Genomic DNA, 16,069 nt, shown 5'->3' with positions numbered 1-16,069 from the left:
AAACTAAAGTGGAAATGAATACTCCCAAGGCAGGCAGTAGAGACACAAGGCAGTACCTGGTTTCTCTGTTCGGCAGCAGTCAGCTCCTGTTGCAGCAAGTCCACGACCTGAGCACGGCCCAGCAAGGCTTCTTCATGCTCCTCAAGCTTCCTCTGCAGCACCCTCAATTTCTGAGAAGAAAACGTTTAGACATCATGCGCTAACAAATGAGCATCATTATTTGCTTACCTTTCAAGTTGTCATTTAGATTGTGTTCTCAGGATTTGGGAATTTTGAGGATGACAGATTAAAGAGTGGGACACCAGCATGCCATGCTTAACATCCAGCAGCAACAAAGAATCTCCAAAATTATCTCCTCCAGAGCACCACCAACACCCAGGCTGACACAAGCAAATTCCTGAATTAGGGAACCTTTTTAATAATTAGATATTTATTACACATACCTCCTTTTAAAATTACATAGTCAATGTACCTAAATAACAGGTACATGTATATCTCACTCACCAAATAGAATATTCTCTGCAGGCAAGAACCAGTTCTCTTCTAGGCTCATGCATGGGACATGCACATGATAAACATTTCTTGAATGATTTAATCAATGACACATGTATACATTAATATTCTACTTTTAAAAAGTGCTGCATTTTGAAACTTTACTTTGTGAATTCTGAAGGATTGCCTAGAACTTGGAAAAAGTTTTCACTCAAAAACAATTAAATGAATCAACCATGAAATACCACTGGAGTGCCTTTGAGTAATACACTGAACTACACACTTAACAGAAACAAATCTTTTGAGTTAGTAGATGATAAACTTAAAAACAATGAAGTCAATTTTCAAAAATTACTCAAACTATTTTAAAAAATGATTGATTCAATAAAAGACTTTATGACTTCAAAATCACTCCTTTTTATCTTTAAATTTTCTGAAGTTTCAAATTGACTTCATTGATTTGAAGCTTTGGATCGGGTATTTAATGCACAAAGGTAGCTACAATTGGCAAAGTGAAAGAAATCAATTTTCAACTACTACGACTTTTGCCAATAAACTCAGCTTTTGACTACCAACAACCTGATTAGAGAGGTATGAGGCAAGGTGAGGGAAAATGAATAATTAATATGCAACAAAAGAGAAGAAACACCAAAAAGAAGGCAGTTAATGAGCAAACCCAGACCAAGTGAAGAACAGTGGGTGAGGTTGGAGAAGTGGCTGTGGCAACTTAATTAAATGTTAACCAAAACAACAGTCATTCTACTAAGTTTTAGCAACACACCTGTTGCATCTCTGTTTCCACATCTGCCTGGGTTACTAACTGAAGAAGCTCATCTTCATGAAGACGAACTTGTGTCTCAAAGCGGGCATCTTTCTCTCGGACCACCTGCTGCATGGAACTCAACTGAAGACACACACCAGAGAAACTATACAAGTTACACTCCCCGAATATTGCACAAACAGAACTCACAGACTATTCTCCAAAGACAGACACTGAGAACTGATAGACGATAGGTTTTTTCTTTTTAGATTAGTTTTGAATGTTAAGGATGAGAATGTTGAAAGAGGGACAGGTCTGCTGGCAACTTCTAAATGTTAGAGAAAATCTATTATCAAATTCAGAAGTCAGCCTAAAAATGAATTTTGAATATAAATTATATTTGCATCATTAATAGAAGTATTTAAATATACAAGTATATTTTTAAAAGCTCTACAGAGATGAGAATACTAAATACACAAAGTCAGATTCCTGTTAAGCCCTAGATACTTTGAATATCACACTCATACGCAAAAACTTCCAATGAAACTTTCATGACCTATAAAAATAAATTTCAAACTAATGTATCTTTTACTCAAGATTCTCCACAAGTAGAAACACAAATCTTTCTTTCCAGTCTTATTTTCAAAGGATAGCTTCTACCAAAGACCTTAGTATGTTTCTATCCAAATCTACACTGCCTCCCCAGACAGCTATTTTCAGCTGCCATTACTTGCAAGCTTCTAGGTCACTCTCATTTGTGACTAGCTCTTAGAAAATGAAATAAAATAAACTGATTGGTTATGAGCTGCTCAGTATCAGCATTTTTGTTTCATTTTGTTCTTAGGTGTCTCTGTGTGTGTGTGCGTTTATTCATTTCCTTAAGATTGTGGTTGAACATGCTAACCAGCTCTTAGCATGCCCATTTTGCACTGGTCTTCAACTATTATTGATTTTTCAACTTGCCACACCTTAAACTGACCTTGGTTCTATTTCTAGGTAGGATAAAGAATTTTGGTTCTGGAGTTCCCGTCGTGGCGCAGTGGTTAACGAATCCGACTAGGAACCATGAGGTTGCGGGTTCGGTCCCTGCCCTTGCTCAGTGGGTTAATGATCCGGCGTTGCCGTGAGCTGTGGTGTAGGTTGCAGACGAGGCTCGGATCCAGCGTTGCTGTGGCTCTGGCGTAGGCCAGTGGCTACAGCTCCAATTGGACCCCTAGCCTGGGAATCTCCATATGCCGTGGGAGCGGCCCAAGAAATAGCAAAAAAAAAAAAAAAAAAAGAATTTTGGTTCTAATGCTTTACTCACTCCTTCACTTACTCCTTTGATTATTTGACATTTCTTTCTTTTTAGGGCTGCACCCATGGCACATGGAGTTTCCAGGCTAAGGGTTGAAATGGAGCTGCAGCTGAGGCCTATGCCAAAGCCACAACCACACCAGATCCAAGCCACATCTATGACCTACTCTGTAGCTTGCAGCAAGGCAGGATCCCTTTTTTTTTTTTTTTTTTTTTTTGTCTTTTAGCCTTTTCTAGGGCCACACCCATGGCATACGGAGGTTCTCAGGCTAGGGGTCTAATCGGAGCTGTAGCCATCAGCCTACACCAGAGCCACAGCAACGCAGGATCCGAGCTGCATCTGCAACCTACACCACAGCTCACGGCAACGCTGGACCCATAACCCACTGAGCAAGGCCAGAGAGCGAACCCAAAACCTCATGGTTCCCAGTCAGATTCGTTAACCACTAAGCCACGACGGGAACTCCTGGATCCTTAACACACTGAGAAAGGCCAGGGATTGAAGACTATGTTGGGTTCTTAACCTGTAGAGCCATTATGGGAACTCCTTAAAGCTTTTTTTTTCCTTTCTTTTTACGGCCACATCTGTGGCACATGAAAGCTCTCAGGCTAGCGGTCAAATCAGAGCTGTAGCTGCTGGCCTCAGCCACAACCACAGCAATGCAGGACCTGAGCTGCGTCTACAATCTACAGCACAGCTCACTGCAAGGCCAGATACTTAACCCACTAAGTGGGGCCAGGGATCAAACTGGCATCCTCAAGGACACTTGTCAGGTTCATTACTGCTGTGCCACAATGGGAACTCCTGTAACTCCCTAAATCTTAACTTTTCCATGTAACCTTTCTTATTACATACATAGACACCTCCTTCACCTCTCAAAATACTTTTGGTTTGTATTACTGCTTACTATCCACATTCTGAATGACTTGTATTATGATGAATCTGTCAATACATTTATGTGTGTGTGTATACTTGGCTTTCCATGTTTTAAGCTGCTTGGTAAAAATATTTTGTATTTCTCCACCTACAAATCGTTTGTACATAAAAAGGACACAATACAAGCTGGTAGGTAAAACTAAGGATTTTAGGATATACAGTTTTAAATGTATACACTGCAGTAGGCCATCCGCAGTCAGAGCACACCACTAATACTACAAGTTATTGATAAAGCAAACACCACACACCCAATGGATAAGAGGCACTTCAGGGAAAACAAGGTTTCTTGAGTCAAAAGCACTTCCAAAGGAAAAATATGAAACTGGAAATTTAGAAAAATATAGAGAAAGAGTTGAGGATGCCAGTCCAAACAGTCTCTCCCTGGTAGCAGAAATAAATATGAAGAAGAAAGTCACATACTGGTGCCTTTTAACAATGAATCGCAAAACCTATACCACTTTCTCTTTACATAATCCCTAAGTAATCTTCTGACTATAGTTTAACTTCCCCTTAAGATTTTACTACGGAGAAAGAATGGACCTAATCATTTGCATTTTTTTTTTTTTTTTTTTGTCTTTTTGCCTTTTCTAGGGCCACTTCCCATGGCACATGGAGGTTCCCAGGCAAGGGGTCTAATGGGAGCCATAGCCACTGGCCTATGCCACAGCCACAGCAACGCGGGATCCGAGCCGCGTCTGCGACCCACACCACAGCTCACAGCATCGCCGGATATTTAACCCACTGAGCAAGGCCAGAGATCGAACCCACAAAATCATGGTCCCTAGTCGGATTCGTTAACCACTGTGGCACGACAGGAACTCCTCATTTGCATTTCTTTTGGTTTATCTAACGGTCTCTTTTGAACTTGGCATAACCCATTCCTCCCTAAAAGACTGAGTCTTTGTGTACTATTAAAATGAAGTTGCTGGGCCCGCAGAACTAAGAAACAGCCATCAGTTAGGCTATGGTGTATCATCAAGGTACATAAACACTTTTAATTTCTTCTACTACCACACCCTTCTAATTTCTACTGTATCATTCCAGCTATTATACTTTCATCTACTCAAGTTTTAAAAATAGATTATCTGAACTGACTTGTCATGTAATAACCTTAGGCTTTCATGATTCTTTATTCTAATTGTTGTAAGGTAACTTCCACCTACCTGAGCAGCTTGCTCTGCTTGCGTCTGGCTGAGCTGGGTCTGCAAGGTGCTAATAAGTTCCTCCTTCTCTTGGAGCTGCTTCTTCATCGTGAAAAATTCTTCCATCTCTGCTGAACTCTTAGCAAAATGAAGACACAGAAGGAAAAAAGTATTTAAGCAAAGAATTAGCACTTTTAATTCTTTGACCTCCCTCTCTCATTTGCCCTAAAAAACCTACCAATACCCTTCTATTTTCCACTGAACACTAAAGGGGATTACATGTACCATGGTTTTTTTTTTTTTTTTTTTTTTGAAAAATTAATTATCAAAAGTACTCGTCAAAGGAAAACAAAAATAACAGCAGCAGTCTTTGAATTTCTCTGAATCCTCACACAGAAATAAATAGTACAACTAGATAATAAAACCAAAACCTCACACACAATATTTACAATAAAATTAGGAAGGTAGTCCTACAAACCTCAAAATACAAGTAAGTAAGGACAAACCACCCAAAAGGCATAGGACCTGCATGGTATTAGAGTCTGTGCAGTAGGAAGAAGGCAGCAACAGTGTAACATCCGATGGCCCTGAGAACAGGAAAACCCCAAAATAGCCAATAAGTTCTCAGTGGAAAGTATATTTGGCCAATCTTAGAACAGCAGCTTAAAATGGCAGGGCTTCCCTGTTCTCCAGTACTGGTTGAGTACGAGAGGTCCACAGTAAAAACAGAGGCTAGAATAATCTAGGCCCTCTGAACTCTCAAAACTAACACAATACTGGGCTGCCTTCCAAGACACGGACTGCACTAAGAAACTTCTAGTGTGAAATAGAAATTAGGCAGAACAGGGATAACAGCAATAGAGGAAAAACAAGGGCTACACACATGTATAATTTATTATCAGCTAGCCACATGTGGCTATCAAGGGCTTGAAATATGCCTAATATAAATAAGAAATGTAATCATTAATATTATTTAATTTTAATTAAGTACAAATTATTTTTCCATTAAATGAAACTACATTTTAGCCTGACTATATTTTATTTTAACTGTGGCATCATGTAAGATACTGCTGAATTGTTGTGCAAGTAACAAGTGTGCTTGTTGTTCCTCATGTTAAAATAAACCAACCAGCTATCTAGCCAGTATTAATAGATTGGTTCAATTTAAATGATTTTTTCCTACACACTTATGTAAGACTTAATGTATTTATTTATTTGCATACTTTAAGCAGAGAGCATGAGGAACAGTTGATATCTATGTAAATCATAATTGGTAATTAAATTAAAAGATAAATACTTATTATTTTAATTGAATAATTTATCTGTTTCAAAAAATAAATACAGACACATTTTTAAGTTTCAAATAAAGGTGTCAAGTCTGCCCGTCACACCGCGGGAGGCAGCCTGGGACGGCCCACGGAGCCGCAGCCACCCATCCACCCATCGCTCCCTCCCGGCGGACATCATGCTCCAGTTCCTGCTTGGATTTAATCTCGGCAACGTGGTTGGAATGTATCTGGCTCAGAACTATGCCATACCAAACCTGGCTAAAAAACTTGAAGATATTAAAAAGGACCTGGATGCCAAGAAGAAACCCCCTAGTTCATGAGGGTGACTCCAGCCCTGCCTTCTGGATTCTACTGTTGTTGAGGGCCTCCTTTACTGTCTGAACCAAAAGCTTTTGTTTTAATCTCCAGCCTCAGCAGTTTTCTTCACTGTGTTGCTTTAGAGCACAAATGGGGCCACAAGTTAAGAACTACCCTTAATTTTCCAACAGCATCACTTCTTCCCTTCCTCCTTCCAGCCACTTGGGAGGCCCTGAAACTGGAATTATGGTGCTAGATTAGTAAACATGACCTTTAATTAGTAGTCTCTCCCTTATTCTTTGGGACTTCTATTACCTTTTTTCAAAAGAATAACTGACAAATTTTGTATAGCTGATGAGATATAAATAATGCTGATTTTACATTCTAGCAATTATATAATGGGTAGTTAAACATTTGGTATTAAATTATGTTACTTCAAAATGAAACAGTGTCCTGAGAACCTTGTCAAGAACTAGAAATTTAAAAATATTTAAAATAATGGCCATTGTCCTCAATAGAATTCCTAGTCTAATATGCATGTTGTTTCTTAATGATGTATTTGATTTGGTTCTTTTCCCTCGTAAGAATCATACTTTATAGGATAACAGGTGCATGTGACATTACCTGGTAGAAAAATGAGAAGTTGATTATAAAAATAAATAAATAAATAAAATAAAGGTGTACTTGCAACTGACAAGGGCGTAACATCCAAAATATGTAAATAATTCATATAACTCAACAACAACAAAAACAAACAACTCAATAGAAAAATGGGCAGAAGATCTAAATAGACATTTCTTCAAAGAAGATATTTGGATTGCCAGCAGGCACATGAAAAAATGCTCAGGATCACTAATTATTAGAGAAATGCAAATCAAAACTACAATGAGGTACCACCTCACAGTGTCAGAATGGCCATCATTAATAAGTCTACAAATAACAAATGCTGGAGAGGGTGTGGGGAAAAGGGAACCCTCCTACACTGCTGGTGGGAATGTCAACTGGTACAACCACTATGGAAAACAGTCTGGAGGTTTCTCAGAAAACTAGATACAGAACTACCATGTGATCCAGCAATCCCACTCCTGGGCATATATCTGCACAAAAATACAATTCAAAAAGATACATGCTGCCATGTGTTCACAGCAGCACGTTTCACAATAGTCAAGACATGGAAGCAACCTAAATGTCCATCAACAGATGAATGGAATAAGAAGATGTGGTATACTACTCAGCCATAAAAAAGAGCAAAATAATGCCTTTGCAGCAACATGGATGCAACTAGAGATTATCATACTAAGTAAAGTAAGTTCAGAAAGAGGAAGAAAAGTAAATACCATAAGATATCACTTATATGTGGAATCTAAAGTATGGCACAAATGAACCTATCTACAAAACAGAAACAGACTCACGGACATAGAAAACAGACTTGTGGTTGCCAAGAGGGAGGGGGCAGGGAGTGGGATGGATTGGGGTTAGGAGATTCAAATTATCACATTTAGAATGGAAAGCAATAAGGTCCTACTGTATAGCACAGGGAACTATATCCAATCTATTGAGATAAACCGTGATGGAAGATAATATAAGAAAAGGAGTGTGTGTGTGTGTGTGTGTGTGTGTGTGTGTGTGTGTGTTTACGACTGGGTCACTTTGCTCTACAGCAGAAATTGGCACTACACTGTAAATCAACTATACTTTAATTAAAAAAAAGAAAGTAGGAGTTCCTATTGTGGTACAGCAGAAAGGAATCCATCTGGTAACCATGAGTCTGCAAGTTCAACCCCTGGCCTCCCTCAGTGGGTAAAGAATCTGGCATTGCTGTGAGCTATGGTGTAGGTCACAGATACAGCTTGGATCCTGTGCTGCTGTGGCTGTGGCGTAGGCCAGCGGCTGTAGCTCCAATTCTACCCCTGGCCTGGGAACCTCCATATGCCACAGGTGTAGCCCTAAAAAGAGAAAAGACAAAAAAAAAAAAGAAAGAAAGAAAAAGAAGGCAAATAAAATAAAAGTGTGGAGTTCCCGTCGTGGCACAGTGGTTAACGAATCCGACTAGGAACCATGAGGTTGCGGGTTCGGTCCCTGCCCTTGCTCAGTGGGTTAACGATCCGGCGTTGCCGTCAGCTGTGGTGTAGGTTGCAGACGCGGCTCGGATCCCGCGTTGCTGTGGCTCTGGCGTAGGCCAGTGGCTACAGCTCCAATTGGACCCCTAGCCTGGGAACCTCCATATGCCGTGGGAGCGGCCCAAAGAAATAGCAAAAAAATAAAAATAAAAAAAATAAAAGTGTACTACTGATTCATAGTTCATTCCTTTTTATTCCTAAGTAGTATTCTACTGTGTAGATATTTCACAGTTTGTTTAAATACTCTCCTGCTCATAGACATATGAGTTGTTTCTAGCTATTGGTTATTACAAGCAAAGCTGCTATGAACATGCATATACAAGTCTTTAAGAAGACATTTGCTTTCATTTCTCACAGATGTAGTTTATGAATTTATTTTCTCAACTGGGAATTTTATGAAATCTAAACACAGATGAAGTATTTTCAATGAAAATTTAGCATTCAAATTGGGATATAATATGAAATACATAATTTCAGACTTACTACAGAAAAAAGAATGTAAATTAGCACAAAAATATTTTTTATATTAATCTTAAAAGCATATTTTAAAAAAATTGGACTAAATGAAGTATATTATTAAAATTAATTTTACCTGTTTCTTCTTTAGCTTTTGTAATGCAGCTGCTAAAAAATTTAAAATTATACATGTGGCTCACATTATATTTCTATCAGACAATATTTGTAGAGACCACAGTGAAGAACAGGGAGAACAAGGCCAGGAAATCTCAGAAATCCACCTGCTATATATTTGAATACAACACAAAAAACAACAAAAGAGCGAAGTCTGTTAAATAAAAAAAGTTTTCCTGAACCAGGCCTCCTCCTGAAAGTTTAGGAAAATTAATTTCATACAAAAATAAGAAACACAAAAGGATGGAAATCTTGTGAAATTAGATTGTAATGATCATTATACAACTACAGATGTGATAAATTCATTTGAGTAATAAAAAAATGAAACAAAATTTTAAAAAATTTTAAAAAATTAAAAAATAAGAAACACAAAAGGATCAAGGTCAAATCCCATGCAAAGTTAATGTAAAAAAAAAAAGAAGAAAACTAAGGTGCTGGTGATAAAAGCATACCATAGGCATGCTCAAAAAAGATTTGAACAGGTGTTTAAAAAAATTAAGAAAATTATACAAGACATGAAAGAACAAAAATTAGAAAATCAGAATTAAAAAACTCTGAAAGGAGGTGACAGAATTTAAGAAGAATTTGGTTCCTCTGAATCAAAATGAATTCTAAGGAGCTCCTTGGTAGATCAGCAGGTTAAGAATTGGTATTGTCACTGCTGTGGCTCTGGTTACTGCTGTGGCATAAGTTTGATCCCTGGCCTAGGAACTCTTGAATGCTGTGAGCATGGCCAGAAAAAAACCAACAAAAAACAAAATGAATTCTGAAAATTCATGTCAGAAAAGAAGACAAAACAAGCAGGAACATAAAAGCAAATAAACACAAAATAGAATGCCTTAAATAAAATAAGGGGGATAAAAGAAGAAACTTTTTAAAATGAAGATATTAAAAAGGAACTGAGAGGAACTGACAAATATTGAAGATAATGAAAGATGGAACATAGAGATAATAGAAGTCCCTAAACAACAGACAAAATACTACAAGCTATATAATTTAAGAAAACTCTCCTAAGTAAAAATGTGTCAAACCATACTGGGTATCTACAAATACCAACCATGGGTGACAAACATCAATGCACAATCTAGTAAAATCACTACACTTAGGGGGTAAGGAAGGAAAGGAGGAGAGATAAGGGAAGGGAAAAAGGAAGAAAATTGGTGGCTACACAGATAAATATCCATTGGGCATCTAGCAAAATGTATTCGTTGTATAATAATCCATTGGGCTTTAGTGATCTGTTAACTTAATGATTATGAGGTGACTTACACCCTTACCTTTGTAGACTGCTCTGCCTGTGCCTGGGTAAGTTGGGCTTGCAAACTGCTAATTAGTGCCTCCTTCTCCTGGAGTTTATGTTTTATCTTTTCTACTTCCATCTCTTCTTCTGTAGAACTCTTGTCATGCTGAAAATGCAGACGATAAAGTCATTTATTTAAGAGAATCTAATTTGCCCTATAAAACCATTTGATTTTAGTGTTACCCAACTAACGGGAGCAAGAAATAACACCTGACCTGACAATAAGGAAGGGATTTTAGAGTCTTCCAGTTTCAGTATGGCCAAGCAGCTCCTTTTAGACCCATTCTCCCTCAGATAACCACTATAAACTCTGGGTAAGATAGACAGCTATAAAGCTATTTGAAAATGTGGGAGAACAACAAGAAGGTACTAGAGGGGAGTGGATAGCTGGAAGAAATGACACCAAGTTTCCCACTTTTATGGTTTTTAGTCTGAGGGCAAAACCAGTCAGTGTTATATTGGACTAAAACTTAAAATCCATAGTCTCGCTGCCTTGAACTGGAGGACAGAATTCAGGAAAACACAGCTGCTAAGTGAGGGGCAAAACATCACAAAAAAGGCAGCAGTTGGAGGATTCAAATCTTTCAATAGCCTTTTTCCCCCCAAAACTCTCCCTTAGACTGAGCTAGATTCTGCCTCCCAACTGAATTCACCACTACTGCCTCCCAGCAAAATGAACATAGTCTGCTTATTGGAAGTCTACAGAATAATTTTATACTTTCTTCCACATAATAGTCAGTCAAGCATCTAAGGGGTGCCATCATTTCTTCAACTATATTTTCCATAGAATATCAAGCTCTATAATGGGTATACAATAGTTTTATAAGGGGTGCTGTGACTGATGGCTGGAATTAGGAATCATTTATTCCATCTCTTTTATTTAACAGAGGAAGGAAATGAAGCTGTAAGATGTTGATTTGTTTAAGGTCTCGGAGCTTAAAAGAAAAGGCAGAGCATAAAATGGATAATTTTAAAATCTAACAACACAGCAGAAGGAAAAGTTAGAAGAAACAAAATCACATGGGGAGAGATGTTGATGCTACCACAGGCATGGGAAGAAAGAATTATGAGAGGAAAAAACAAAAAGAAAAGAAGACCAGATGAAGACATTATTTGAGAATAAGAAAAGCTTCTAAAATAAGCTTTGAGAAGTTAAATAAGGCTACAAATGCAGAAAAAGTAATATCTTCTGAGCATTAGACCCAGTAATATCTTCTGAGCATTAGACCCATGGTACTAGTGAGCCAACTAGTGATCCCAAGGGTTGTACCTAAAGAAGTGATTAAAATCTCATTTCCCAAGAACTGAAAACATTATGAATAAGACTAGTGGGTCAAAAAATAAAAGAGTGAAATCTAAAAAAATTAAAAGATTTCTTACGTACGGTGACATCTGTAATATACACACGTGACGTGCTGCCTCTCTCTATTCCGTACCAAACTCCCCAAACACTAAAGTTTCTTGTTCTCTAAATGGCTGGCTGAATGTGAGTTTAACCACAGACGAAAGGTATTAAGTACAAGAACTGGGACAATGCTCTATTCCTCAAAAGGCACCATTTCGCTTATTCCTCTCTCCATCCTCAACCTTAAAGTGTTTCGTTGGTGGCAGTCATAAACCTAGAGGTATCCTTTACCACAACCCAAAGTAATCCAGCTGACTAAACCCACACACAATGCATGAACCTTTAATGTACTCTCACCCGGCTGAATGAAGACAAAGGATATTCTGTATCCAGTCACTGAACCAAAAAATTTCAGAGCTGGGAGAAACCCTAGAGATGATCTAGTGTGATCTTCTAATCACTGATGAAACTCCTCCAAAAGCTATGTCTCTCACATCCAAATGCCTCACTTCAATATTTATTTCTTCCTATTAGCCTTTTTAATTCCCTGAAAGTCCAGGTCACAACTGATCTTTAATTTCCATGTTTTCTGTTGCCTTTTATTCTGTGTTTGGCCCATAACCCAGCTAGACTGCAAGCTCAATAAGAAAGGACAGCATTTAGTGCTCCATTACTTTAGCATCACACATTTTTGTGATTAGTGAAGATCTGCTGTAATGAGAGGCTTTTTCTGCTCAGAAAATGTATATTCTACCCAGTCACTGTACCTTAGAAAGTTGCTCCTCTGACTGAGATTCTGCAGATACAACTGACCCTCCTTGTGCCTTCATCTCTTCTATGTGTTTGTTCAAAGATGTTAATTTGGCCTTGGCGTGAAGTTTTAGTTTTTTTATTTTGTTATCAGCAGCTTTTCTTTCTTCCTGTCAGAGAACAAAGATGGTAAATATACAAATATATATTCATCACTTATCCAACAGATAATAAAAAGCTATTCTCAGTAGGCATCATCTAACTGTATTAAGGAAGTAAGAATCAGATTCTCTGAAAATCTAAGCGCAGAGAAAAACCTAAGTGTGATGCCTGTCTTTTATCACATGCTTGGCATGAAAGGAGAGAAACATTTACCTGCAGAACTTCATCCTTCTGCTGCAGTTGAGCATCCTTCTGTCTAATGATTTCTTTTAGTTCTACCACCAACTGCTCAGCATAAGCCAGGCGCTCCAGAACATCCTCTTGTGTTCTATCATTAAATTCCATGTCAGATTCTTGGGGTAATTCCTAGTATTGAGACAAAAAGTTGCCAATGCGTGAGGGAAAAGGTATTAACTTCCAAAGAGAAATTCCTTCATTCCAACATCATCTTCTCTCTTGCCCAACTCATATCCTTTCCAGGGAGATAAGGGCTCAAGAGCAAGACATGGGATGGAGGAAAGGAGGGGCCTTAGGTATCAGGAATGTGGCTTGGCTTATGTAAAATCTTGCAGTGTATTGCTATAAAACCCGGGGACTGAATTTCCAGGGCTGTGGAAGTCCTCTAGAGATGTTGCTTGGACGTTAGTAGAAGGGCTGCTGGGAGGGGCTGAGAGGTGTGGAAAGGAAGGGGTGCGGAAGGTGCAGAGGGTGGGGGAAGAGGGGTGGGGAGGGAATGAGAACCAAGTGAGCGTGTGTGTACATCGTAAGGCATCTAAGGCTGTGCAAGGGTGGATAGAGACATGCTCATACTTATCTGGCAGGAAAAATAAAAATTAAAAATTAAAATTTTCAAAGAAACCTTTTCAGTGATAATTATTACCCAATAATTATTATTATCCAGTAAATACTATCGTAGTCATTGCAATATATATTAAGTACTCCGTAAATGTGAACCATTTTACAAACATTACCTCATTCATAGTCTTACACTAATTTTATCAAAGAGAAAAACAAAGGGAAGCAAAAAAAAAAAAAAAAAAAAAAAAACAAACCCACAAAATGTTTAGTAGAAGAGCCCAAAATTTAAAATTAAGAAAGTAGTTGAATATAGAGTTCCCGTCGTGGCTCAGTGGAAATGAATCTGACTAGCATCCATGAGGATGCAGGTTCGATCCCTGGCCTCACTCAGTGGGTTAAGGATCTGGTGTTGCTGTGGCTGTGGTGTAGGCCGGCAGCTTCAGCTCTGATTTGACCCCTAGCCTGGGAACCTCCACATGCCACCAGTGCGGCCCTAATAAGACAAAAAAAAAAAAAAGAAAGCAATTGAATAAAATTCTCTTAACCACAAGGCAATACTGCTTGCCTTTTCAGAAAGTGAAAGGACATTTTTTTTTTGGCTGCACCACTCCCCAATGCCCAGCATATGGGAGTTCTGGGCCAGGGATCAAACCCCAGCCACAGCAGTGACAACACAAGATTCTTTTTTTTTTTTTTTTGGTCTTTTTGCTATTTCTTTGGGCCGCTCCCGTGGCATATGGAGGTTCCCAGGCTAGGGGTTGAATCAGAGCTGTAGCTGCCAGCCTACGCCAGAGCCACAGCAACGCAGGATCCAAACCATGTCTGCAACCAACACCACAGCTCACGGCAACACCGGATCGTTAACCCACTGAGCAAGGGCAGGGATCGAACCCACAACTTCATGTTTCCCAGTAGGATTCATTAACCACTGTGCCACGACGGGAACTCTGAACACAAGATTCTTAACCCCCTAGGCCACTGGGGAACTCCACAAAGAAGACTTTTTGATTCCTATGTAACCTTCAAAAAATATAATACAAATTCTAAGAGAAGTGATAGATGAATCTACAACATCAGATAGTCTCAAACCTGAAAGGTGCTCCAGTTCCACCATTTGTCATTTCAAATCTTTCCTATGGAATAGAAATATACACTAGAGCAGTTAAAACAATCTAGCACTAAACAAGGCCCAGGGGGACGAAAGAGGACAATCCTCCTCATTTCATCCAGGACTGGATTCCCATCACTATGGCTCAGAAGCTACGAACTTACAGGAAAAGGATCATTTATTTATAAAGTCTCAATATTTTTCCTAATTTCCCTTCTACTTAGGACAAGGGAGCCTACTCATACCTTTCTGTCTTAAATTCTTGTCCTCAGAAAAACACAGAATATATGTCTCAACAGTATAGTTCAGAACAGAGTTACTCACAGGTTCTAAAGAAGTCCTCATATTCTCAGCAGTGTCATCTCCTGATAACTCATGCAAAACAACATTTGCTAATCCTGACAATCGGCTCAGCATTTCTGCAAGAAAAGAAGATGAAAGAGTCAGTAAAATGGATTTAGGCTTCTCCCATAATGAAGTATCATCTATAAGTGAAATACAAAATTGTGCAGGTGATATATATTATACACACACTACAGCATGATGAGATCTTTAAAAAGGCGTTGGAGTATGTACAGTATAGGGAAACACATTGTTCTTTTCCATGGCAACTGCGCAGAGATTTTAATCACCAGCACTAATATTTTTAAATGAAATACAATACATAACTGCTTAGTGGAAAATCACACACCTTACAGGTTATCATTAATGCCTTTTCTTTCACTATAATTTCATTTATAAACATGGACTTCTTACTATTCCTTCCCCTACTAGATTACTGTCTCTCCTACTTTGTCAAATATATCCCATGATTCAGCAAAATTTTTCTTTTTATGTGCCTCATGAACCCCATTCTTTTTTTTTTTTGCCATTTCTTGGGCCGCTGCCGTGGCACATGGAGTTTCCCAGGCTAGGGGTCTAACCGGAGCTGCAGACACCAGCCTACGCCAGAGCCACAGCAACATGAGATCCGAGCCGCGTCTGTGACCTACACCACAGCTCATGGCAATGCTGGATCCTTAACCCACTGAGCAAGGCCAGGGATCAAACCCGCAACCTCATGGTTCCTAGGTGGATTCGTTAACCACTGAGCCATGAAGGGAACTCCATGAACCCCATTCTTTTAGGAAGCTTTCTTAATAAACCATGTGGTTTCACTAAAATTTAAATGTAATCCCTGTTTAAAAGGTATAGCATTAAATGTGTATAGCATTAAATGCATATATAGAAAGACTAAAATCAGCAACCTACCCTTCATTGTATGATACTGGAAAAAGAATAGCAAATTAAAACAAATATAAGTAAGGAAAAAAATTTTCCATTAGAGCAGAAATTAATAAAATTTAAAATAGAAAAATTGAGAAAATCAGTAAAACCAAAAGTTGGTTCTCTGAAAAGATGAGTAAAATGTATAAAATTCAGTCAAGCTGACCAACAAAAAAGACAAAAGATGCAAATTGTCAACATTAGATATGAAAGAGGAGACATCACTACTGACACACTTACATAAAAAGTAATAAAGGAACTAAAAATAACTCTATGCCTATAAATTCATCAACAGAGATGAAATGGGCCAACCCCTTAAGATACAAGCCACCAAAACTCACTGATAACCTGAACACACACACACATGCGCACAAACA

General features: G+C 38.5%; 2 protein-coding genes across 2 annotated transcripts in view; one reads left to right on the top strand and one right to left on the bottom strand.

Moving 5' to 3' along the window:
• Window positions 1-16,069, bottom strand: part of GOLGB1 (golgin B1) — a 92,452-nt gene that overhangs the window by 61,031 nt on the left and 15,352 nt on the right. The window contains 7 exon segments of the mRNA XM_021070274.1: window positions 57-170; window positions 1,274-1,396; window positions 4,649-4,765; window positions 10,241-10,369; window positions 12,376-12,528; window positions 12,734-12,886; window positions 14,751-14,845. Of these exon segments, the coding sequence (XP_020925933.1) occupies window positions 57-170; window positions 1,274-1,396; window positions 4,649-4,765; window positions 10,241-10,369; window positions 12,376-12,528; window positions 12,734-12,886; window positions 14,751-14,843 (882 nt within the window). The 5' untranslated portion in view covers window positions 14,844-14,845.
• On the top strand, window positions 4,788-6,249 carry C13H7orf73 (chromosome 13 C7orf73 homolog). Its single transcript, XM_021070275.1, has one exon. The coding sequence runs from the start codon at window positions 6,093-6,095 to the stop codon at window positions 6,234-6,236; it is 144 nt and encodes a 47-aa protein (XP_020925934.1). The 5' UTR covers window positions 4,788-6,092; the 3' UTR covers window positions 6,237-6,249.

Source organism: Sus scrofa, chromosome 13 (assembly GCF_000003025.6).
Source record: "Sus scrofa isolate TJ Tabasco breed Duroc chromosome 13, Sscrofa11.1, whole genome shotgun sequence".
Lineage (NCBI taxonomy): Eukaryota > Metazoa > Chordata > Mammalia > Artiodactyla > Suidae > Sus > Sus scrofa.
This window is presented reverse-complemented; position numbering and strand designations above follow the sequence as displayed.